Source organism: Aedes aegypti, chromosome 3 (assembly GCF_002204515.2).
Source record: "Aedes aegypti strain LVP_AGWG chromosome 3, AaegL5.0 Primary Assembly, whole genome shotgun sequence".
Lineage (NCBI taxonomy): Eukaryota > Metazoa > Arthropoda > Insecta > Diptera > Culicidae > Aedes > Aedes aegypti.
Window position 1 is genome coordinate 55160933 of NC_035109.1, and position 25660 is coordinate 55186592.

Here is a 25660-nt window from a genome sequence, read left to right on the forward strand (position 1 = left end):
GGTACCTACTATAGCTTACCTACTATTTACATAAATTCAGAGAAACTTTGTTAAACTTTCTTCCATTCATTCTATCAAATCATTTACCCCGAACCTCTGCGGTCTATCCTACCCATGATGCTACCGCAGATTCTACAATCAAAAAATAAAAGCCTACTTGCTTTGTAAGAACCTGAGAGAGACTCGCGAAGAGGAAAAATATCAACGTCATATGCAGCCCAGATTCCCCTCTCACGAAACGTCAAATGCAGCCCACCGTTTTTATGGCTGAAAAAGTGAAAAGTATTGTGTTCCAAGTAAACTGTTAAGCTAAGTATGCTGTTCCGCTCAAGAAAAGTAAAGAAATTCCTTGACTGAATGGGTCAAGAAATTTCCTACAGAGAGCTCCATTTGAAATGACATTTCTTCTCAACTGCGTACTGCGATCAGAAAAATGTGATTTTCTGGACCATTTCTGGGAAGAAATTTTCCACGCATCGAGATAGGCGATTCCTTTTCTTGTCAGTAGCAAACCTGCCTTTATTAAAAACCTCAGTCGACGGAGCAGTTTTTCCAAAGTTGCTGATAAATCTAAGCAGAAGATTAATTATTTATAATGTCTGCTACGTTTGCTGACATGAAATTTCACTCAAACGGCTATTTATGATTCGATGTGATGCAAACTCAATCATTTTTTGCTGAGAGGTTCATGTGAGGATTTGAACAGCATGCGCATAATTGGTATAAACACAAAGTGGAATAAGAAAAAAAACTCAGCAATCACAGAAAAAGAAGACCGTCTTCGCGAGTCTCTTCTCAGGTAAGAACCAAGTTTTCTACCGCAATAAACAGCCGCCTTCTATGATCACTATCGACACCACAGACGCGATCCCCCAATAGAACTTCTCTTGTGCAAAAAGTGTCGGGTCAAGGTCGTCTAGAATCAATAACAACCGACAGACTCCTTTCCAACGTCCAACCAAGATGCTATACAAACGATCGAACGCTGATCGAGTGGGTCAGTTCCTTCTCGATCGGCGTGCTGTGACTACACGTTGATCGTCGATCGATCGCGCAGTGTTTGCCTCCTCCACACTAAACCCCCAACCGATCACGTGCGTCTGTTTGCAAACAAAACGATAACACCACTACGCAAGAGTGCGCTTGGCATCCGAGAGAGAGAACCGACAACGCGGTGTTAGTTTGCGGAAAGTTGTGATATCTAGGCCGGTAGCCGGGTTGTGTACGATTCCACTCAGACGTTATTCTCACATACAAAACGACGCGATGTCTCGCCAAAGTGACCGGCCGATTGCCACGGTCGCATTATCGCCATCAGTTGCATTGTGGCTGTTGTTCCTGATAGGCAGTGTGAGTTCAAGTACACATGCGGTGAATATAGCGTTTCAGACAGATTGTCGGGGGAGATATCAACGATTATGGTGTAATTTTAAGATTAATCTCTTTATACCGGTATCAAAGGTTATTGTCATCAAGATAAAGGAGTGCAGTGGGTGAAAAGTGTAGTTTTAGCGATACCAGTTTGTTCAGGCCGAAGTATGCTGAAACTACAGTCAACCCTCCATGAGTCGATATTGAAGGGACCATCGACTCATGGAAATATCGAGTCATGGAAGAGCAATGCTATGAAAAGGCGTTTGAGGGGGCCATCATAGTAACCATGGAATTTGATTTTTAGTATGGTTCCATGAGTCGATATCGAGTAAAGGAACATCGACTCATGAAGGTTTAACTGTATAATGCAAATGAAGGTCATTGTTGCCGTGATGGTTTTAGCCTGTTGTAGAGTAATGTGATTGAGTACGTCTTACCCTTTCCACTGATCGTAGTCAGATAGCAAGTGAAAGCTGAATTACACTTTCTAAATTTTGCCTAAATTGTAAACATATGTGAAAAGCATGATGAAACACGACATTTTTGATAATTTGGATAACTTTAGATAACGATGATAGTTGCAAGTTATCATTTGATAATTTCAATCCTTGCACTCAGTCCATGAATAATCAAGTGAGATTCATTGATCACAACTCAGTGTATCCAGCTTTTTACGCTAGCCATAAAAGTACAGGGGGTGAATTGAATTTGATATTTCTTGCCTATAAGTTTTAGATCTCGATCTTAGTAGGCTGTGGCTTGAAATTGTTGATTGAACTGTCAAGTATTTTCACTATTTACATTTGTTTCGTGTAGCTAGGGAGCTAAATATCGGATTTTAAACATTTTCTTTAATAACTGCATTTCTTTTTAGGAATCCGAGGAGAGCAATGTGGAGCAATGTTAAAAGTTTGGAACGAGTAAATACAGCATTAGAGATAACAATAATCTTCACAGTTGTAGGCATTTTCGGAATAATTCTAATTAACATTGTTCATTTAAGTTGAAGCGTCTACATAGAGGTCTACACTAAATGGTGTGCAGCGATGCCAATACGGTTCCGTCTACAATTCTGCTCGTCTTTTGTTTGAGATAGCCATTTGTAAACTTCTTATAGACTCTGCGAATAATAGGAGCCAGCAAAATTCTATTCAAAAACAAATTACCCATTATTCAACAAATACTAGGAAAATGCGTTTTGAAATGTACAAAAACGTATAAGCGTCGTGATGGACGTACTTTATAAGCCAGTACATGATTGGTTATACTATGACAAAGCTTAAATTTATACCCAATCAGACATTTTTGGAATCATCATTTAGAAGCGAGAAGTCTATGAAAATTATAAGGTTGATTATAGGTCATTGTGGGAAAGAGAGGGAGGGAATTGTGTAGGTGTCCCCATAAAGGCTTAGTTAAAGCCTGTCCACGATAAATTTCGGACACGGATGGCGGGTGTACCACAGAAAGTTCGAGAATTTTACAGAAAGAAGGATTAACATCCTTGTCAACTGTTTATTTTGTAGATATAACTCTTTTATTCTGAAATAAACAATTGTTTTTGTTGAATTATGAGTAACTTTTTTTTGCTGCCATGATTTGGGTGTCCGAAATTTAACGTGGACAGGCTTTAAAAAAAACAGCAGAGCACTATCGTCGAAAAAAGTACCAGCAATCGACATGACTGCAACATAAGCGTCTCTTTAATATCCATGTTCAGGCGAAAAACCAATAACTTTCTAAACCTTTGTCCTCTAAACTATCCACTAAAGAAACAGACCGTTAAAAATCCGTGGAAAGTCCCTCCAAATAAATCATTACAGCAACTTTTTTTGATCCTATTCGCATATCCATGTAAATTCTTCATAGTAAACAGAAATTTATTCTCCAAGTGGCTGATCCAGTTGTAGTGTGTGTCCAATAATAGCGGTAGTGCGGCTCATAACGTGTTAGACAATTTTTATCGTTGTATGTATTTTTCTTGTCAAAATAAAATCTTAGGGGTCATGCACAAATTACGTCACGCTCCGAGGGGGGGGAGGGTCAAGCCAAGCGTGACAAGCCTTACAAAAATTTCGGAGGACTCATACAAAAAACGTGACAAAGGGGGAGAGGGAGTCAAAAAAGTTGAAATTTAGCGTGACATAATTTGTGTACCATCCCTCAGTATTTAAAGCGAAGTATGCACTTTAACAGAAAAGTAATCGCTTATCTCGATGCGTGGAAAATTTCTTGCAAGAAATGGTCAAGAAAAGCATTTTTCTTTGATCGCAGTACGCAGTTGAAAAGAAATGTCATTTCAAATGGAGCTTACTGTAGAAAATTTCTTGACCATTTCTTCCGCAGAAATTTTTACTTTTCTTGAGCGGAACAGCATACTTAGCTTAATAAGAAAATATTAGGAAACAATAAACAACCTTGACTTTTTGCCCCAGTAATAGTCATTGGCGTATGAAATTCATCAGTGGAAATTCATAAGCATAGCAATAAAGAAATTTGTGGAGAAATATTTGACCAAAATAACTCAGAAGGTAAATTTTCTGCCAGAATTCTAACATGATTTTTTAAGATATTCATAAACAAATTTGTTATGATCTACCTCAAAACATTTATGTAGAAATCGTTTTAGCAATTTTCGGCGGAATTCTTATTCGGGTGATGTACTCATGTGCAATTCCTAGAGGCATTCTGTCAGAATTCTGGAGAGTCCATTTCTGGAGTTCTGCTAGATTTATAGGAGAATTTCTTAAGAAAATAATGACATACAATAAACTTTCACTGGTACTCCTACAACTTCACCTTTGAAAATCCATAAAATACCTACCACAATAATTAAGAACAGTTCCACCATAAAAAGTTCGTTTGGAACTTCCGCAAGAAGGAACAATCTGTTTCTGTTTCAACGTATTCGCCATAGCATCAGGATACTTCGGAGTACCTGCAGAAAATTTACTAAGATGTTTGATTCAAATACCTTTAGTAATAGTTCCGTCCGTATGAATGCCACTGTTCAAATAATTGAGCATGAGCATGATTGACCGCCCGCAGCTGCTACTCCGTTATTGCAAGAACCGCTGTACTTACACAGAGAACCAACAGACACTACTCGGGATCAGTAGCATCCTCAATGTGTAAGTACTGGTGCTCTCATTATTATGACAAACATTGACGGCACCGGTTGCTTCCGATTGCAGATCAATTTGGGGATGGGAGGGAAATGTTGACGTGTTTCTTGCTTTATGGAATCCGCACTTCCACAAGAAGACACTGGGAGTTTGAATATGGGAAAGGTTTGAGTAAAGGATTCGTTTGGTAAACGATAAATATATAATTTCAAATGAATGCACCTAACCAGATTCGCGATATTACTCGATAAAAGTATTGAACGCTGAACAAGTGTTCGTCGCTCGCCCTACAGGAGCAAGCGACAAGATCAAAGGATCAAACACTACTAACGTAATCCGCCTATTATTCCACGGTGCTACACGAACGACGCGCGACATGTTTGATCCGGCCCTCATCGCCCGCCTCCACAGCAGCAAGCGTCAAGATCGAAGGATTAAACAGAATTCATTTGTGTTGTTGTTGTTGTTGTCCATAAAGTGCAAAATTAACTCTCAACTACCAAAATAGTGTATCTGCTACGAGATACAACCAAGATGGTGATAAGACTCCCTCTTGAGAGCATCCGCAAACACTGAATTTCCGTTTCGCATCTTGACGCAATTTCGAGAAGAGATGTCGGATTGTTGGGCATTTGATGAATCGAATTGTTATACATTGTAGGAAACGTATGATTTCTTGCAGGCCCTGATTAGTTTGAAACACACTACAATGAAACGATGGGCCTTCCTTAGCCGAGTGGTTAGAGTCCGCGGCTACAAAGCAAAGCCATGCTGAAGGTGTCTGGGTTCGATTCCCGGTCGGTCCAGGATCTTTTCGTAATGGTAATTTCCTTGACTTCCCTGGGCATAAAGTATCATGCAAAAATGGCAATTTAGGCAAAGAAAGCTCTCAGTTAATAACTGTGAAAGTGCTCATAAGAACACTACGCTGAGTAGCCGGCTTAGTCCCAGTGGGGACGTTAATGCCAAGAAGAAGAAGAAGACATACGGTGAGAAAGAAAATCAAGAACGAAAATCACATCAGATAGGGAGATATCGAGATATGAAGAGTGAAAATGTATTGCTGTTTGCATTTGAGATGCAAATCTTGACCAAACATTCTCCAAATGCGGTAATACAAAACAATCAAAGGATACCTAGCAACGATTATATAAATCACCGCCACCCTAGCAAGAAAAATCTATCTTTGACATCGCATTTCTTGTGAAAAATCTTACCGCGTTTGATGTTCCCGCATTTGATATTGGCATTTCAAACGCACACAGCAATATGCAAAATGCAGGGACCGAGAAAAAACATCGACATAGGGAGAGATATCGAGATGTAGAACATCAAGATGTGGAGAGTCGACTGTACCTTCTTCTTTTAATTGCTTATCGTTCTTCATAGTTCACCACCTTAAGCTAAGTATGCTGTTTCGCTCAAGAAAATTAAACAAATTCCTTGACTGAATCGCTCAAGAAATTTCCTACAGAGGGCCCCCTTTGAAATGACATTTCTTCTCAAATGTGTACTGCGATCAGAAAATATGATTCCTTTTTTTGTCAGTAGCAAACCAGTCTTTATCAGTGAACATTGTCCTTGCAGCTTTTTAAACTACATTTTATTTCGAGGAAACAGGTCATTCGGAGCAGAGTTGGAAAAACTACTCGAACATTCTCTCATAGTTCTATCGACGATCCAACAAAAATGTCTGCACTCGGGGATGATTCAAATGTTTTTATGGAGCTTACTGATAAAGGAAAGCATGTTGATTGGGCGATTGATAGAAGCTTTAGCCGAATTATCAATTTTCCTACAATATGTCAACTGAAAACATTTGTTGAAAATAATAACCAAGAACGATAAGCAGAGCCGTAGCGTGGCTTCATGGCGCCCTTGGCGAACCTCCATTTCAGCGCCCCTTAATCAAAGCTCAGCAAAAAATAAAAATAAATTCTGAGCGATTTCTACGAGAATTTTTATGAAAATCGTCAAAAGAGTCATAAAAGGTTATATAATTTCCTTGAGATCAGAACATATTAAATTATTGACTAAATCTCCTGCAAGAAAAAAATAGTATTCTTTTATTTTTTAATGAAAATTTTCTGAGTACTTTTGAATAAATCTGAAAGATGCATTGACAAATTCCGAAGAAATATAGAGTTTCTATAGCTAAGAACAAATTTACAGTTTCTACTAGATGTTTCAAACAAAAATTGTAAATTTTGGTGAAATGCAAATTTTTAAAGACCATTTGCTTTCAAGCAGAGTTTTAAAACTTTTCGCTCTGAATAACTCGAAAGAATTTTAGAGCTTATGCCAGAAATACAACTCGAAAGCCATAGCAATCCTTTACAAAATTTTGATTCTTAAACAAAGACCGACCTCATAATAGTAATTGTAAAGGAAAAATTGTTATATTTTCTGAGATGTGATAGGATGGTTTAGATTCTTTGGACATTTATAGATATATCATTTTTCAGGAAATTCATAGGGGAAGCAAAGAGAATTCACTAGGATTTAAAAGGAAATATTTTTATTTGAAATTTTGCGTAGATTTAGTCAAGACATTATTTAAAAGCTTTATTGCAAAACTGCTGTTAGTAAATCAATTAAAAAATATTTGAAATATATCGAAGAGTTTTCAATTTATTTTCAAGGAATTGCTATTACCATTCAAATTGAAAGCATTCTTCACAGTGAGATATCGAAAAATGGAAATATTCACAAAAAATCTAAAGTTTTTTTCAAGAACCTTTATGGTGGAAGAGAAGGTCGAACATGGAAAATGTCAATCATGCAAACTTCTTGAAAGGTGATCAAATATTAACAATAATGTAAATGAAGAAGTCTAAATAGTTACATTCAACTTTTCCACCGCATTTTTTTTTTAAACCAAACGAGTTTCATCTAGTGTAGAACATGTTTACGGTTATCTATATCTATATAAATAAAAATAGAATTGTGTTTGTATGTCACGAAATAACTTACGAACGGGTGTACGGATTTGGATGATTCTTTCTTCGCTTCGTTCGACAAGGGTTCCGACGTGTTTGTGTGTATAAAATCCAAGGATATTCACCAGGAAAGTCGAAAAAACTAGAATGAACGGTGATTCAAATCGTTTTCCAACAGCCTACTTGATGGCAAGACGAAGTTTGCCGGGACCACTAGTATATAAATAAAAATTAAATGGTGTTTGTATGTCACGAAATGGTTTACGAACGGGTCAACGGATTTTAATGATTTTTTCTCCGGTTTGTTCGTCAAGGGTTCCAACGAGTTTGTGTGTATAAAAATCCCAGGGAAAAAACGAGAGTGCACGGAACTGTCATTTTGTATGGGACGATCCATAGCGTTTTTCAACAGACTACTTGATGGCAAGACGAAATTTGCTGGGAACACTAGTTAAAAATATATTACAAATTCTAGAATTATGTCTGGTGTGAGAATTTTCGTCTAGGTAGAGAGCAGTTTACAAAATAATTAGAGTTATGAAAAAATTACGCAACGTTATATCAGAATGACGCCTAGAATTATGTGAAAGACCGATCAAGATAAAGCAAGAGCCTGCTACTTAGAATCTTGTAATTGATTCTGTGAGAATCTTGCCAGATTTTCTGTTGAAAATCTGCTCATAATTTCGTGGATCCCACTCAGGATAATCTTAGATTCATGTTCAGTATTCTGTGAAAATATTTCTTGTAATTTTACTAAAAAAACGAGTGATCGAAACATACAGTCTAACTTTTAGCATACATGCAAATCTGAATGATACAAATCTTTGTTTCTTCTCATTAACAAACTTAATTTATGTGTATTTATTTGAACTTCAAACTTTAAAAATATATATAGGAATAAACAATATCTTTTGAAATACTTATTGCATATTTTGTTAAGGCCTTTCAAAAACTGTTTTGTATGTTTCTTTATTATGTCCTATTTTTTTTTGGAATTGTTACTAATAATAAGCCCTAATCTAATATGCACCTTTGAGAATTTTACCGAGTGATTCAAGCATTTTGGCGCCCCCTTTAGGCTGGCGCCCTTGGCGGGTGCAAACCTGGCCAACCGCACGCTACGGCACTGACGATAAGCTACTGTGTGGAGGATGCATGATGAAAAAACTGCATAACGTAAGCTTTTGCACTAGTGATTAATAATATTATATTTTTTATTCTGTCTACTCCTAACGCCGGGCTATTAAAACTGTCTTTTATGATTATTTAACAAAAAGGCATAGAGGCTAAATATAATTGTGAGATATTATTCTCAAATTTGTAGTTCTCTATTCACAAAATAGTCAACTTAATTTCGCAGATCCTTGAAAATAATAACAGAGGCGAATTACGCTTCTCAATTAGTATTGCAAAGCCTCTTTGTTCAACAATGGAATTTGTCAAAGTGTTGAGTGAATAGTTTGCAAAGAAATGTATGTTTTATATGTATTCCAGTCAATTTTTAAATAATTGGAAGTAAATCTTATAAAATTGAGAATCGATTCATGAAAAATTTGAAATGTAACAGGGGCATGATCAGAATCGAGTCTTCAGTAAAAAATAGAATTATTGCGAGTCAATGTCTGCAATTAAGTTTGGAACAGACAGTGCGCATCGTACCTTCGTGCTGTGCGTACACGAATTCTCTCTGCTCTTGGAAGTTTTCTTAAAAACTACCTAAAGCAATAAAACAGTACTTTTCAGTGCTACAAAAACAGTACTTTTCAGTGCTAAAATTAAAAACGGTACTTTTCAGTGCTACTAAAACAGTACTTTTCAGTACTATTTTTTCTACTATTGATCCCTTTACGATCCTTGTTTGGACCCGTGCCTTCGATTTTTCGTTGGACCCGTTGGCGAAAGCTAGCGGTGGTAATCCTTCTTGGACACCGTCTTGGGAAAAAACCTTTCGAAGGTCACGTCTTCTTTCGTTTTTTAATTAAACATGGTATCAACAACAAACAAAACGAAGGGTGAATCTCTGAATTCACTACTTCCTTCCAAAAAAGTGGGTTTTAAAACTGTCACTACACGTGGCAAGAATGGAAGAAAGGACGTTTCTCCGGAATGCGAACTTTCTTCCAAGGGTGAAATGAATAATTGTATCGAAATGAGCAATCAGTTCGATGCTCTAGACAAATTTTCCGAACACCAAATCGAAGCAGCCTCTAGCCCAGGCTCTTTGATTCAAGTGAGGAAGCAAAGAGTGCCGCCTATCGTGGTCAGTTGTTCCGAATTTGGGGGATTTAGGCAGGAGATCTTGAACTCCATTAGGGGAATCAAGGTTTCCTTCCAAATCGCAAAGAAAGGAGACTGTCGCGTTTTGCCGGAAACTCTTAAAGATCGTGAGCTTCTTCTCAAACATCTTGAAGAGAAGAAGCACAATTTTTTTACTTATGACGACAAAACTGAACGTTTGTTCAAAGTTGTCTTGAAAGGTCTCTCAAGTGACTATAAATCACCTGAAGAAATCAAAAATGGAATAAATGATTTACTTGGATTTTCCCCAGTCCAAGTAATCATTATGAAAAGAGAACCCAATCTGGCATTGTTCGGAAAGGGCTTTCTCAAGAATTTTATTTAGTTCACTTTAACAAAAAAGAACTAAATAATATTAAAGCTTTAGAAAAAGCAAAACTTTTGTTTGATGTCCGTGTGACATGGGAACATTTCCAGAAACCTGGAGGAAATTACCAGAACCCCACTCAGTGCCGTCGGTGCCAAAAGTGGGGTCATGGTACAAAAAATTGTCGCATGGATGCTAAATGCATGATTTGCGGAGGTTCTTCTCACGCCAAAGACGTCTGTCCAGTGAAGGAAGATACCACCAAATTCATATGTTGTAATTGCGGGGCTAACCATAAGTCCAATTTTTGGAATTGTCCTTCACGCAAAAAGGTCATTGAGGCTCGTGCCAGGCAGATGAAAGATAATATCCGTTACGATAACGGTCGTTTCCGAAATTTGCCTGGTAGAGTATCGAACAATGCTCATTTTTCAGTTAACGATCGCTTGATCATGAATCATACCCATCAGGAAGATCATAATCATGCTCATTCACAAACTAATTTTAATCCGTCGGGTAGCCGTTCGAATCTTTCTATTTCGAATGTATCTACCCACGGTAAATCCTTTGCCGATATCGTAGCAGGAAATTCGAACTCCTCCCCTGTTCGATCCATGGGTACCCATTCTACTTGTTTCAAATCAAATGGAAAAAACCCTACCGCCACAGGTAACTCCGCTTCTTCGTCTACAGGAAATTCCAATGGGAAATCACATGACATGTCTGCCTCTGATTTTAATTTTCTAACTGAACAATTGAATCTAATGATTGATGCAATGTTCAAAGCCACCACTATGACTGAAGCAGTCCAAGTAGGTGTAAAATTTACAAATCAAATTGTTATTGGATTACGTTTTTCTAATGGATCCAAATAATAATTTAAATATTTTAAATTGGAATGCTCGTTCTCTGAATGGTAAAGAGAACGAGCTGTTTAATTTTCTTACGGTTAATAACGTGCATATAGCAGTTATTACCGAAACGTATTTAAAACCTGGATCTAAACTCAAAAGAGATCCTAACTTTTTTGTTTATCGTAATGATCGACTTGATGGGGCATGTGGGGGAGTTGCAATCATCATTCATAGGCGTATAAAACATCAACTGTTTTCGTCATTTGAAACTAAAGTTTTTGAAACATTAGGTGTTTCTGTTGAAACACAGTTTGGTAAATATACTTTCATAGCTGCCTATTTGCCTTTTCAATGCTCTGGGCAGCAAGTTAATTTGCTCCAAACTGACTTGCGTAAATTGACTCGCAATAAGTCAAAATTTTTTGTCATTGGTGACTTTAATGCCAAACATCGGTCATGGAATAATTCTCAAAGTAATTCCAACGGCAGAATTTTATTTGATGAGTGCTCTTCAGGATATTTCTCAATTCAATACCTTGATAGCCCCACATGTTTTTCCTCTTCTAGAAATCCATCTACGATTGATTTGGTCTTAACCGACTCTAGTCATCTTTGTAGCCAACTGATTACTCATGCTGATTTTGATTCTGATCATGTCCCTGTTACATTTCAAATATCCCAAGAAGCGATTCTCAAACCTATCAGCTCCACTTTCAATTATTTACGAGCCGACTGGAATATATATAAAACGTATGTTGACTCCAATCTTGATGTTAACATTTCTTTAGAAACTAAACTTGATATTGACAATGCTCTTGAAACTTTAACAAATTCCATTGTTGAAGCCCGGAGCATTGTAAAATTTGAATCCGTGATTATAGACGATGATCTTAAACTCTTGATCCGTCTTAAAAACGTGAGAAGAAGGCAATTTCAACGCACTCGCGATCCTGCTATGAAAATTATATGGCAGGATTTGCAGAAAGAAATCAAGAAACGTTTTGCTCAATTAAGAAACAAAAATTTTGAAAATAAAATTTCTCAATTCGACCCTGGCTCTAAGCCCTTTTGGAAACTATCGAAAATCTTGAAAAAACCTCAGAAGCCAATACCGGCATTGAAAGAGGAAAACAAATTATTACTAACTAATTGCGAAAAAGCTCAAAAACTTGCTATGCAGTTTGAAAGTGCGCACAATTTTAATTTAGGACTTACTAGTCCAATTGAAAATGAAGTTACTCAGGAGTTCGAAAATGTTCTCAATCAAGAGAACGTTTTCGAAAATGCCTGGGAGACTGATTTGGTAGAAGTGAGAACTATTATTAAAAAATTCAAAAACATGAAAGCTCCTGGCGATGATGGAATTTTCTACATCCTCATCAAGAAACTTCCAGAAAGTAGCTTATCATTTTTAGTTGATATATTTAACAAATGTTTTCAATTAGCATATTTTCCTGACAAATGGAAAAATGCTAAGGTTGTTCCAATTTTAAAACCAGACAAAAATCCTGCAGAAGCTTCTAGCTATCGTCCAATCAGTTTGCTTTCCTCCATCAGTAAACTTTTTGAAAAGGTTATTTTGAACAGAATGATGGCCCACATCAACGAAAATTCAATTTTTGCCCATGAACAGTTCGGATTCCGCCATGGACATTCGACCACTCATCAACTTTTACGTGTAACAAATTTGATCCGTTCCAACAAATCTGAAGGCTATTCTACTGGTCTTGCTCTTCTAGACATAGAAAAAGCATTCGACAGTGTTTGGCATGAAGGTTTGATTGTAAAATTAAAAAACTTTAATTTTCCAACATACATTGTTAGAATAATTCAAAGTTATCTGTCAAATCGTACACTTCAGGTTAATTATCAGAACTCCAGATCTGAAAGACTTCCTGTAAGAGCTGGTGTTCCTCAAGGCAGCATTTTGGGACCAATATTATACAATATTTTCACATCTGACTTACCTGAGCTACCTCAGGGATGTCAAAAATCTTTGTTTGCGGATGACACAGGCCTCTCCGCCAAAGGACGAAGCCTGCGTGTCATCTGTAGTCGATTGCAAAAAAGTTTGGATATTTTTTCTTCATACTTGCAAAAATGGAAGATTTCTCCTAATGCTTCCAAAACTCAACTAATAATATTCCCACATAAACCAAAAGCTCTTTATTTGAAACCTTCAAGTAGACATGTTGTCACGATGAGAGGGGTTCCAATAAATTGGTCAGATGAAGTTAAGTATCTAGGGCTCATGCTAGATAAGAATTTAACTTTCAAAAATCACATTGAGGACATTCAAGCCAAATGTAATAAATATGTAAAATGTCTCTATCCCCTTATTAATAGAAAATCAAAACTTTGTCTTAAGAACAAGCTGTTGATATTCAAACAAATTTTCAGGCCAGCCATGTTGTATGCTGTACCAATATGGACTAGCTGTTGTAATACCAGGAAGAAAGCTCTGCAGAGAATTCAAAATAAAATTTTGAAAATGATTCTGAGGCTTCCTCCCTGGTATAGTACCAATGAGTTACATAGAATATCCAATGTTGAAACATTGGAACAAATGTCAAATACAATCATTAATAATTTCAGGCAAAAATCGTTACAATCTTCTATTGCCACGATTAATGCGTTATATGTTTAGGTTAAGTTAGGTTAAGTATATTAAAAACTTTTTTTTTTCTCTTATAAGCAGGTGAAATCAACTCACCTGTAAAAAAAAACTGAACTGCTACGGCAAATGAAATGTAATATGTTGTTAACAAAATGTTAATTAAATCTTAAATTTGTTTTACCAAATTAGGATGATAGTGTTGTCAAATAACACAGAACACCTAGATATAAGAAATGAATGTAATATTTGGAATGATACTAATAAAGAAATTAAAAAAAAAAAAAAAAAAAGTTTGGAACAGATGAACGTGCTATCCAGTGCATCGAAACGGCGAATAGGCACGTACGAAAGTATATTCATCATGCTAGGATTCAAGGTTTAATTACGAAAAAAAGTTGATGTTTTATGCACCTATGAATGATGATAGCAACTTCACCATATACTCAATTCGACCAGACTATATACGATAAATGAAAAATATTGGATATCTTTTAAGTTTGAATCCAGGTTTCAAATAGGATTCAATAATAACTACTTGAAACAGCTCGACGTTTAAAGATGTATTTAAAAAAATATTTGGATTCATTTATTTATCAACTGTATTCTATAACACGATAATTCCTTCATTATCGGGTCAAGCAACGTTAACTATAAAAGTTTTATGTTTTTATTGTAATGAATAGAAAATTTCATTTAAACGAAAGCTTATCAAACTATCTAGTTTATTACCAAATCACTTCAGAAGTGTTTAACCCTTCGTCAGCCCCAGAGAACTTTGAAGGGCTGTAACTTTTTTGTTACTAAATCGATTTGTGTTTTTTTTTTCCACATATTGGTGCGTTTCCACGAGTTGTTTGTTCCCCACAAAAAAATTTTTTTTTTCAAATACCTATCTTGTACATTTTTTTTTAATATAGAAACTGGGGGATCAGAAAACAATGTTTTCTGTGACAGCTTCGGTAGAATTCCCAAATTAACTATGTGCAACATAGTAGTGATTTTTTACCAAGGGAAGTAAGGACTGTTCATTTTATAAAGTGCACACCTTGTGCATGCTATATCTTTTTAGTTTATTAATGAAATCGCAATCGGTTTTCTGTACATCGTTTGAATAATAGTTATTTCACATGATTAAGGAACAATGTTTAGAACTGTTGATTTTTGGAGGTTACCAAAATCAATGATTGTTAGAAATTGGCTAGAAAATTTGACAATCAATATTTTTTATTTTCAAAAAAGCTTGTACGTCCTGACGGAAGTACTAATATAAAATGACTTTCGCCTTCATAGAGTTGCTTATATGTCCCCACGTCACATTGAAAGCTCAAAAGAAAAACAAATGCATTATTTTCAGATGACATTCCAAAGCAACAATTTTGTCGATGTGATTAGATAGAGGATTAGCTAGCACTAGGCTGCCAAGAATACGTAAATACCCCTGATTATAAGCAAACCAGAAAGCAATATTTTTTTGACAAACAAATTTCGATGAAAACATCTTCTATTGATGACACTATTGAGTAAGCAAAATCCATGATGAACTTTTGCCAAACAAAAAAATGACGTACACACGTTTTCTTTCTAAATAGCAATCTGATATTTTATATTCAGTTATGTACGACAGAAACTTTTTATATAATTTTCTACGTGATGCTGTTAAAACAACTTCATTTTTAATATCGGCATAGTAATTCGAAGTCTTGTTGAAGAGAGATTTTCAGATATTGTTGAGATTGTAAAACAGACAAATCACAATCGGATTCCAAGAACATATTTGGCAATGTTCTGCTTGAGCTTGAGCTTGATTTGCCGCCCGTGGTTTCTACTCCAGTATCGTCAGATCAGTTGCACTTACACAAGAAACCAATCAGATGACTGTGCTTGGAGATAGTTCAAATATTACGTAACGCTATATGGGAGGGGGGGTCTTCCATAAATTTACGGCCCATACAAAAAAATATGGGGCCCCAATAGCCGTAGCGGTAAACGCGCAGCTATTCAGCATGATCATGCTGAGGGTCGTGGGTTCGAATCCCGCTGGTCGAGGATCTTTTCGTAAAGGAAATTTTCTCGATTCCCAGGGCATAGAGCATCTTCGTACCTGCCACACGATATACACATGCTAAAATGGTCAATCGGCAAAGAAAGCTCTCAGTTAATAACTGTGGAAGTGCTCATAAGAACACTAATCTGAGAAGCAGGCTTTGTCCCTGTTGGAACGTAACGCCAAAAAGAAGAAGACAAAAAAAAATAAAATTGTTCATACAAAATCTGTTACGTGGGGGAGGGAGGAGTCTAAAATTGACAAATTTTGCGTTACGTAATATTTGAATCTTCCTTTGGGACACTCAGCTTGGGACTAATAAATCCTCAATGTAGTATAAGTGCTGGTGATCTTCTTTTGTAAGGCAACAATATGACGGAGGAGGAATTGATTTTGCATTTGAAACTGATTCGCAGTAGATCAGATATACACCTCTATCTACGCTAGTTCATGCGGGAAGATATATGGATGAGGTAAGAGCCCAAGTAACAATTTCAATGTTTTCAAGTCTTAGATGTTATTTATTGAGGTTTTATTATAGATGCATTCAATCCTAACAGATTTAATGAAGCATTGAAAAGAGCTAAACGGTCTTTTCAGTAAAAACCTCTTAAGAATGCTTTGTAGATATCTACAAGTGTTTATGTTAAAACTTATTTGCCGGTCAGAATTGTTGGTAACAAATTGCATTTTGAAGGAGCTGTGTAGTGTCTATTAAAACCTACAGTGGCCCAATTTCATATTCGTACACGATACTGATTCCACATCAAGTTAGTAAAAAACTATTAAATGAAGTATTGAGCTACAAATACTTTATCCACATTGAAGGTAATAGGTGTCATCTATTGTTTGCCAATCACATAATGTTTCCATTTACATTCATCTTTGGATTAATAGAAAAGTATTGAATTGATGTCTAAAATTCACCCAATTCCATATTCGTACACCTACCAAAATTCAAACGCACTAAGTTCAAAACTAAATTTAGAAGCTCTATTTGATTACTGAAGTGCTTTATTATGATGTTCAGATGTAGTGAAATACATTTGGACAATTTATTAGTGGACATATATGAAATTTAGGTAAAATTATGAGAAATGCCAGTTTTTCAATGATTTTTGCTATAAAATCCAATAATTCGAACAATTACGTTTATTTTTGTCATTGAATCCAATCTATAGATTATACTCGTAAGCTCTGATAGAAATTTAGTTGAAATATATACACTTTACAGAAATCATAAACGGTTTTTATTCCTTTTGAGTTCCGAAAATTGTTGTGCCATAAGTTCAAAACTCTTCTAAAATGATATTTTTAATCAATGTAAATCAAATTTTCATTCTAAACAACAGGTAAATGTTAATTTCGAATTTGTCTGTAAAAATAATTTGAACTACGAACTTCGTTTTACAATAAAGTACCCTAAACTACGCTGTACATACCTCCACATAATTGATGTCATCGTAATATTCAATTATCTTTGAAATAATATTTAAATTATATTCAAAATAGCACCCTATTTTGCAATTTATTGATTTTATAAGAAAAATACAAAATAACTTGAATGAGCAGAAAGCATTGATACACTATTTAATAGAATATATCCTGTTGTTTTCATCATTTTAAAAACACGTTTGTGTTGCGGTTATGGCAATAATATTTATTCTATAAATCTCTATAATCATGTTTGGTAGTAAAATGTAAATTAAAAATGATAATTATGCAATGTTTTGATAGGAACATTAACTATGGATTATGCATATACATTTAGGAGCCAAACATAAATAAATTGACTAAAATTTTTGGTTTTGGATTTGTTATAAATATCATATTACCTAAGATTCAAAAGTATAAGTTGTCGATATCCACTCTTAGCTACTCTAAAACTGATTATATTTTTTTGAAACTTGTGCAATATTCGCAGCAATCATTCTTAAGGAAGTGATGATGGAAAAAATGCAATTTATTGTTCGACTTACCGAATATTTTAGCAAAAAACATGGGAAAACTGGTATTTTTCTTAAATTTACTTAAGTTTCAAATATATATTCAAATATATATATATATATATATTATAAATTTTCCAAATGTATTCTACTGCATCTGAACAACACAACGAAGAGCTTAAGTAGTCATCTAATCCATTAAAAATTAGTTTTGAATGCTGTATATTTTTGTTAGGTGTACGAATATGGAATTGGGTCAATTATAGACACAATCTCAATACTTTTCCATTATTCCAAAGATTTAAGCAAACGAATACAGTTCGTCATTGCCAAGCAATAGATGACACCTATAACCTTCATTATTGATAAAGTATATCGAAGTCCATGCACCATTTAATAGTTTTATACCAACTTGATATGAAAACAGTGCCCCGTACGAAAATGAAATTGAGCCACTGTAGCATAGCATAGCATAGCATAGCATAGACTGACTGTACATGTCAATGGTTGCTACTCCGTGATTGATCGGAACTGGTAAGAATTGCACTACGATCCAAATGAATAAGGGATGGGAGTTTCCGCTTACTCTCGAAGTGCAATTTTAGCAGATCTAATATTATTGATCAATAACGGCGCCGGCCAAGTCCTTACAGTCAGTTGGGATGGGGAAGGAATGTTAGGGTGTAATGATTGTTGCTTCTAGAGACCGAGAATACCTCTGCATCTCCACAATCACCACGGGAAGGGTGTTTATTAGTGAGGGAGGAAAAGATCTGGGAGTCACCTCTGGTCGGTGATGCGATCCATGGACAAGGGGGAAATATACGACTTGTATTTAAAGCTAGTTTTGTATTTTTGTCTCGAAAAGTTTTTGGAAAAATACGTCAACATCTATAATGTCGAACAATTCAAAAGACGTTTTTATTAATGACGAAAACTGAAATTTACATGTATATATTTTAACTTATATGAAACAGGAATAATGCCGACACTTGTAGTGACAAACCATACATAGTTTGTTTGAAAATTACATATGAGTATTACTGTGCATTTTGTCTCGATATGGTAGAAGTTTTAGAAAATACGTCAACATTCACAATGTCGAACAATTCAAAAGATTTTTTTTAATAAATAATTTTTAATAATGTCAAAAAGAGAAAAATATATGTATATTCAAATTGTATAAGAAAATAGCATAATGCCGACACATATAGTGACGAACCATACAAAGTTTGTTTTGATATTACATAAAAGTTACGCTTTCAAGAAAATATGTGTTATCATAAGCATGAAACGAACTCACCAGTTGGTAATCCATTCTCGACTGAACACAAAACTGACACTGACAGCAAAACTTCTTGGCGTCCCGAAATTAACCGTCTTGCTTGGGCCTTCCCAAATACGTACCCAGCAAGACGCTCCAAAACAAGGGGAAAAAAAATCTCCGGCGACGAAAACACGCGCGAATCCGTCACCAAAATCAATCGGACGACGCAAAACCGAACTGTCCTGCTTGGGCTTCACAAAGCACTACCCAGCAAGACGCTCCAAAACAGGGGATAAAAAAAATTCTCCGGCAAAAAAAACGCGCGAATCCGTCACCAAAATCAATCGGACCCGAAAATGAAATTGAGCCACTGTATGCTTAAAACTTCATCCGGTTTGTCTTACACAAGCCAACGATAAAACCCGTAGGACTGCACTAAGTCATGTTAATGACTTCTTAAAACTCAACTTTCCGATGCTGTGGAATGCGGTCTGCTTGTGATTATCAATTTCATTATGTCGATAATGATGATAAAGTAGACAATTATGAGTGAATCAGGACACGAAAATATAAATTACATATATCCTTCTCGTAGAATTATATGACTACCGTGTGTAGCATTTTTTCCGTGATTGCTCAAACTTCCTGTTCTAGTGGGATAAGTATGCTGCATACAACAGCTGAGTTACATGGAAAAAACTTCCATTTTTCCGGAACTTCAACCACTTACCATTTTCTGCATTTGTTCAACCGATTAACCACAGGCTCCAGCCTAACAATAAAATATTCTAGTAGAAACATAATTGGACACACAACGGAACGCATTGTGTTAATTAGATTGCATCACCGGCTTGCACTTCCGATCTGTTTACCTTTTTGACAGTACTGGCTTTCCTGAGTCTATTAAGTTTAAGCCCATGCTCCCAAAAAACCAATAAGTTTTAGTTCAGAACAAATAATCTGATTTAAGAATATTTTAGCCAGTGAAGTACTTTGCGTAAGGTTTTTTAAGATCATAAGCACTTGTTGATGATTATATTGAACGGAATCAACACCAATTGATCTTAAACCGTCGCAAACAAGACCAGTAAGATTTAAATAGATGGAATCCATTTTTATTGCCGCCGTTTCGGGTTCATAATTACATTATGTTTGGGAAATTTACATTTTTCGATTGATACGAGCACGAAATCATTCTGAAAATGGAATGGAATGGAATATTACATAGGCAATTATGATGTCAAAATTGTGGCGCGTTGTTGTAAATCGAAAAATTTTATGTCATTTCACCAGTTTATTTTCTTTGGCATGAATTTCACGTGATTGTAAGGAAATTAACTGCCAAGCAAAAATTGATTTCAATATTATAAAATAAGGTTAAGATTTATAAACAACTTATTGTCTGATATTTGATGGATCATAAGCTCTTAGCAATGGTTTTATTCCGTGTTTTAGGATATCGCAAGAGACTCATTATCGCTATTTGAGCTTAATAAAACTTTATAATAGCTCTTATGGATGTTTTATGGTATACTACAAGGGCAGATGTATTCATACGATACAAAACTAAGAAGTTCAGAAACGGTTTTAAGATATAGTCTTAACAACCTCCTGTAGTGTGGGCCTATTCGGGTTTAACGGAGTTTTATCAAAGGTTTATTAAAGCTGTTAAGATTAATAAGTTCTAAAATGAGTTTTAACGATATGGTGGTAACAACAGCTTGTAGTAAGTGAAAAAACTAAAAATGTTACTTGGGAGGCTTGCTTTTTGCATATCAGACTGCCTATGTATCAGGCGTAAGGAAAGGCGTGCTATAATGATGAAAGAAAGGAATCCTAGGAATCAGACTATGGATGGAGACACCATCTTCTATGACAGGCCTGCCCAACCTTTTTGAACCGCGGGCCAAATCGCAGAAAATATTTTGTTCGGCGGGCCACATTTTAAGTGCAAAAATATTCGCATGAAATCTGACAACAGTCAATAATAATGAAGTACATAAAATCTGACCATGAAGCAAATTTCATTTGGGGAAATCAAAAGACAGATAAATGCTAAAAATAAGCATCCTGTTAGATACTTTGAGAAACCCTTCCAAAATAATATAATAACATATTCCAGAATATTTTGTATCCTGTCTAAATAATGCCCACTCTCAGGCGGATGGACTATGGAAACCCTTATGAAAATTGATCATAAGAAATCGGGTTGAATTTTATAAATTTGCCTTATGAAACCAAAATTTGAAAACACAAAAAGTTTTCGCGGCAACCTGGAATCGAACTTCGAACCTTACGATAGAAACGCCCGTGTGTCCACCACGCGCCTATTGACGCTTTGTTGAGGAGTGATGCTGAAACGATAAATAAAGCGTTCGTATTGCAATAATTTTTTATACAATACAAAATTAAACAAAAATCGTGTCTAGGATTTCTTTAAAATCTGACACAAGAATCTTTTCAAAATCCTACATTGAAAACTTTGAGAGTGCTTAACAACCATTTTTGCTGAATGAGAGTTGTTATTGAGCTTATTTCTGTTTGATAAGCTATTGTTCTGCTACTAATATAACTTGGGCAGTATCTCGAAAAAAATACATGCGCAAAATCCTATTATTATTTCGTTTAGAATTCTTTGCAAATCTTACAAAAGGTAATACTGTAACCTTGCCCAGTATTTAAGAATATTGTACTTTAAATTCGATGAAAATCCTAGCTAGAAGTCTAGGATTCCCAGTTGATCATTCTGTGAGAATCGTCTCCATGTTTTCAGTGAATGTCGCGTCCTGAATTCTTTTAAACATCCAGTTCAAGATTTTGTGAAAACCTTTTTTTTCATAGTCCTGTCAAGGATTTTGTGTGTACTACGATCTAGCGTTGGTATTTTTTTACGGATTCAAGAGTATATGCCTATAATTAAGTGAAATTATATTTAAAAATTTAGCCTTTTGGCAATGAGTTTTATTCAGGCTTCATGTATTGAATGTAGAATTCATGCTAGAAACGTCGTTTTTGTAATCACAATTTTATTATTCTTGTATTTATAACTCAATCTCCTCAAGTCAGATATAAGCGTAGAACTATTTTAACCGTTATTTGAAACTGCAATCGACAGTGCTTAAAATTTGCTGCAAACATCCAGAATTTTATATAAAGAATTTGAACCATCTATATAAATAAAAATGGAGCGGTTTTTGTATGTCACGAAATGGCTGGAGAACGGGTCAACAGATTGACGCAAGATTTTCTCTGTTGCATTCCACAAGTGATGTGACGTGTTCGTGCGAAGAAAAAGTTCGGGAAAGTCTCCGTAATAATCGGGGAACGGTAGATGACTAGGGGGATTCCTTGACATTTTCCAACAACCTACTTGATGGCAAAACGAAGTTTGCCGGGACCACTAGTACTACATAAAATCAAGTATGTTAAAAGATTAAAAAAAAAAACATTCAAAGAATTACCAAGCTAAAATATTAGCTTGGAACACAATTGAAAACTAAAATAGTCAGGTTTTGTATGTTCAAACTTCGAGTTGGTAGAAAAGTCAGCGGGCCAAATATGATAAAAACCTGCGAACCCTTCGCGGGCCGCATAAAATGAGGTCGCGGGCCGTACATCGGGCAGCCCTGTTCTATGGTGACAGAGGACTCGATTGGCTTTTCAGATAAATCGGTCCTGGGACACCCTGTCTACTGTTAATCGCTGCAGTTAATATAGGGCATGTCCAAGGTGTGGTAGGAACCTGTTCATAGCTATTGATGTTCCAATAGTCTCAAGTGTGATAGATTAAGAGTTGCAAACAGAAGCAAAGCAAGTGAAAGATACAACTAGAAAGTACGTGGAGCAAAAGTGGTAGCCATTAGACCACCAATCCCGTCATGATATATTTGTCTATGATCTGCTAATGAAAAAGCTTGAAAACAAGAGATTTTAGAGGGCAAGATCCGTCATTGATTTGAGAATTTTCAAAAGCAGTTTTTTTTTCAAAGCCAAGAATAGAATAGTTAACAAACAACTCAAGCATGCGATTATGAGACCAGGCCGACGGGAAGATCGAAGTTGGTACTGCATGATCAACCTGGATCGTGAATGCAAATCATCCAGATAGAGCTTGGGATTTTCTGCCCACCTTCAGTGTGATTTTAAGATTGATTACGACGCCAGCCTCGTTATGATTACCATCGTATATTAGAATGTCGTCCAATGATTTTACTTTGTCCCACCTTGATATCTGATTCCAGATGGCAGCAGAATACAGTGTTGAACAACTCCCGAGTCCACTGTCTCAACTTGGCGAAGGACCAGTGTGGGATGTAGACACCCAGAGTCTCTACTACGTGGACATCAACGGTGCTGCGATCCTTCGCTACGACTATGCCGAGAACAAAACCTACAGCGCTAAAATTGGTACGTACATGAGTGCTTCTACTTCAGTGCGCATCTTACTGATTGTTTCACTTTTCCAGATGGCGTTGACCCAATATCTCCAATCATTCTTGTTCAAGGAAAGCCCGGTCAGTACGTTCTGGGAACGGGCAACAAAATTGTCCTCGTCAATTGGGATGGACGATCGGAGAGAGGAACTCTAGTAAAAACCCTGTACGATTTGGGTGAATCGGAGAAACACGTGCGCTTCAATGACGGCAAGGTCGACCCGCAGGGGCGTCTATACGCCGGAACCATGCAGCTGGAGACTCTGGGCGATATCATGCAGCAGAAAGAAGGCAAGCTGTTCCGATTCGACGGTAAGGCCGGAGGAGAGTTCCATCTGTTGAAGGCTGGTGTCAGCATTTCCAACGGGTTGACATGGCCCGAGAACAGCAACAAGTTCTACTACATCGATTCGGTTGCCTTGGACATTAAGGAGTACGATGTGCTGGAAAATGGGGATTTGCAGAACGAAACAGTTTTTTACGACCTGCGAGTGGATGGGAAAAGTCCTGGGTATGTGGCCGATGGTATGACCCACGATAATGACGGAAATTTGTACGTCGCCACATGGGGAGGATCCAAGCTGCTGAAGATCAACCCGAAGTATGTAATGAGCGGATATTTATGCATTAAATAGAATAATGAGCGTCGTATTTTCAGGTCGAAGAAAATTGAACAGGAGATTGCCATACCGGCCAAACAGGTCACTTCGGCTGCTTTCGGAGGGCCACAAATGGACGAACTTTTTGTCACCACAGCCCACACTGGCAATCAGGATCCTCCGGCCGGTGCGCTGTTTAGGGTCACAGGATTGGGTGCCCGAGGAAAACCAATGGATAAAATGATTTTGAGAGATTGAAAGATTTCGCGAATTTGGTATGTTTTTAAAGTTTCAAATAAAACTGAATGATTTATGTTCTATTTAAAAAATATATATTTTTTAGTTTTATTTCACACAATATTCGAAAAAAAACCGCAATAATTTGATGAATATTTTCGACTGCAACACACAATTTACGCAGCCTCTAAACCCTTGAAGAAGGCTAAATATAAGCCGCGACGTCGGAAAAGTAGAACCAAAGGTCGTTTTAGCTGCCTCAAGACTGATGGAGCCGATAAAATTTCAGAAACAAAAACGAGAGAGGATTAAAATTACAGGAGTTTTTGATGGAATATCAAAAAAAGGTTTTGAAGAAGTTACTGTGAAAAGTTCATGAAGTAGAGTTTTGTCCGTTTGTTCTGTTACTTGCTTCTATAAGGGAAGCAACGGATTCTGGATTGAGTTGTGCTGGTGAATAAACAAGTATCGGTTATCTATGGTCATCCTCATAGATTCATTTTAATTTTAATTTATATCGTTTAATAAGACGAATCCTGCAAACAAACAACCCTTTCCTAGTGTTTTCTCGTGCAGAGGACTCAACGGCTTCCTTCAACCATCCCCAAATTGACCTGCATTCGGACGCGGTCGGCGCCGTTATTGTTTATTTTAATGGGAGCACCAGTACGTACATGTAGAGGATGCTATTGATCCTGAGTAGCATCTGTTGATTCCCTGTAATATTTCTCTAATAGGTAATATGTATTTAACGTTAATTTTGAACTCTTATACAACAAGCTGTGTTACATAGGATAGATTCGACAAGGAGTGCAACCAGATTCTGAAGCAGAAGAATGTAGCACGCGTGGTCATGCTATCAGAAGCTCATTGCATCCCGCAAAGTCTTCGTGTCGCAAGCGGAGTTGTGCGATCCATAAGCATGAATGACGAGCGTGAGATGATCGAAAGCTGGATGCAGCACTTCGACGAACACTGAAAGTGCAAGCGGTGAGGGTGGAGACTACGGTGAAAATCTACGTGGTCTACGTCAGTTCAGCAGATGATGGAAACCAACCAGCTCTAACTTTGAAAGAAGTGAAGGATGTCATTCAACAGCTCAAGAACAATAGATCACCTGGTTAGAGTAGTATCGAAGACGTATCTGTTGAGCTCATCAAGATAGGCTCAAAGAAGCTGACCATTTGTCTGCACCTATTGATAGGTACAATTTTGGTAATGGAACAGCTAGCGAAGAGTTGAAGAAAGGCACCATCTACTCTACAAGAAAGGTGACAAATTGAAGTGTGAGAATTTTCGAGCGATCACAATTCTAAAGGCGATCTAGAAAGTGTTCGGCCGATCGTCAACGGACCATATCTTTTCTGTGCGGCAAATTCTTCAATTATCGATTCAAAGGCGCCATGGGTGACCGCGTAGAGCTATGAAACAGTATGGACAAGCTTTTCAGGAAAGCTTACGAAGAACATTTGTTCTTAGCACTTGTATTCTCAACTATTTTCTATCATATCTACTTATCTTTCTTGCAATATTGACTCTTTCATGTGAACATTACGATGTTGTGAACAGTTGTTTGATTTTTCAACTATGTGAGATATAAAGAAATATTTCTTTGTA

The 25660-nt window shown here is 36.4% G+C and overlaps 1 protein-coding gene across 3 annotated transcripts; it reads left to right on the forward strand.

Annotated features, from left to right (window-relative positions):
• Positions 1–993: 993 nt before the first annotated feature.
• Positions 994–24321, forward strand: LOC5579904 (regucalcin). 3 transcript variants are annotated; one of them, XM_021855904.1, is made up of 5 exons: positions 994–1461; positions 23016–23181; positions 23241–23808; positions 23866–24081; positions 24150–24321. In XM_021855904.1, exons 1-4 carry the CDS (start codon positions 1267–1269, stop codon positions 24062–24064), a joined length of 1128 nt encoding a protein of 375 aa, XP_021711596.1. In that variant the 5' UTR covers positions 994–1266; the 3' UTR covers positions 24065–24081; positions 24150–24321. The 3 variants fall into 3 exon arrangements, with proteins under 3 accessions (XP_021711596.1, XP_021711597.1, XP_021711598.1); XM_021855905.1 differs by having other exon boundaries at positions 995–1371; XM_021855906.1 differs by having other exon boundaries at positions 995–1350.
• The last annotated feature ends 1339 nt before the right edge of the window (positions 24322–25660 follow it).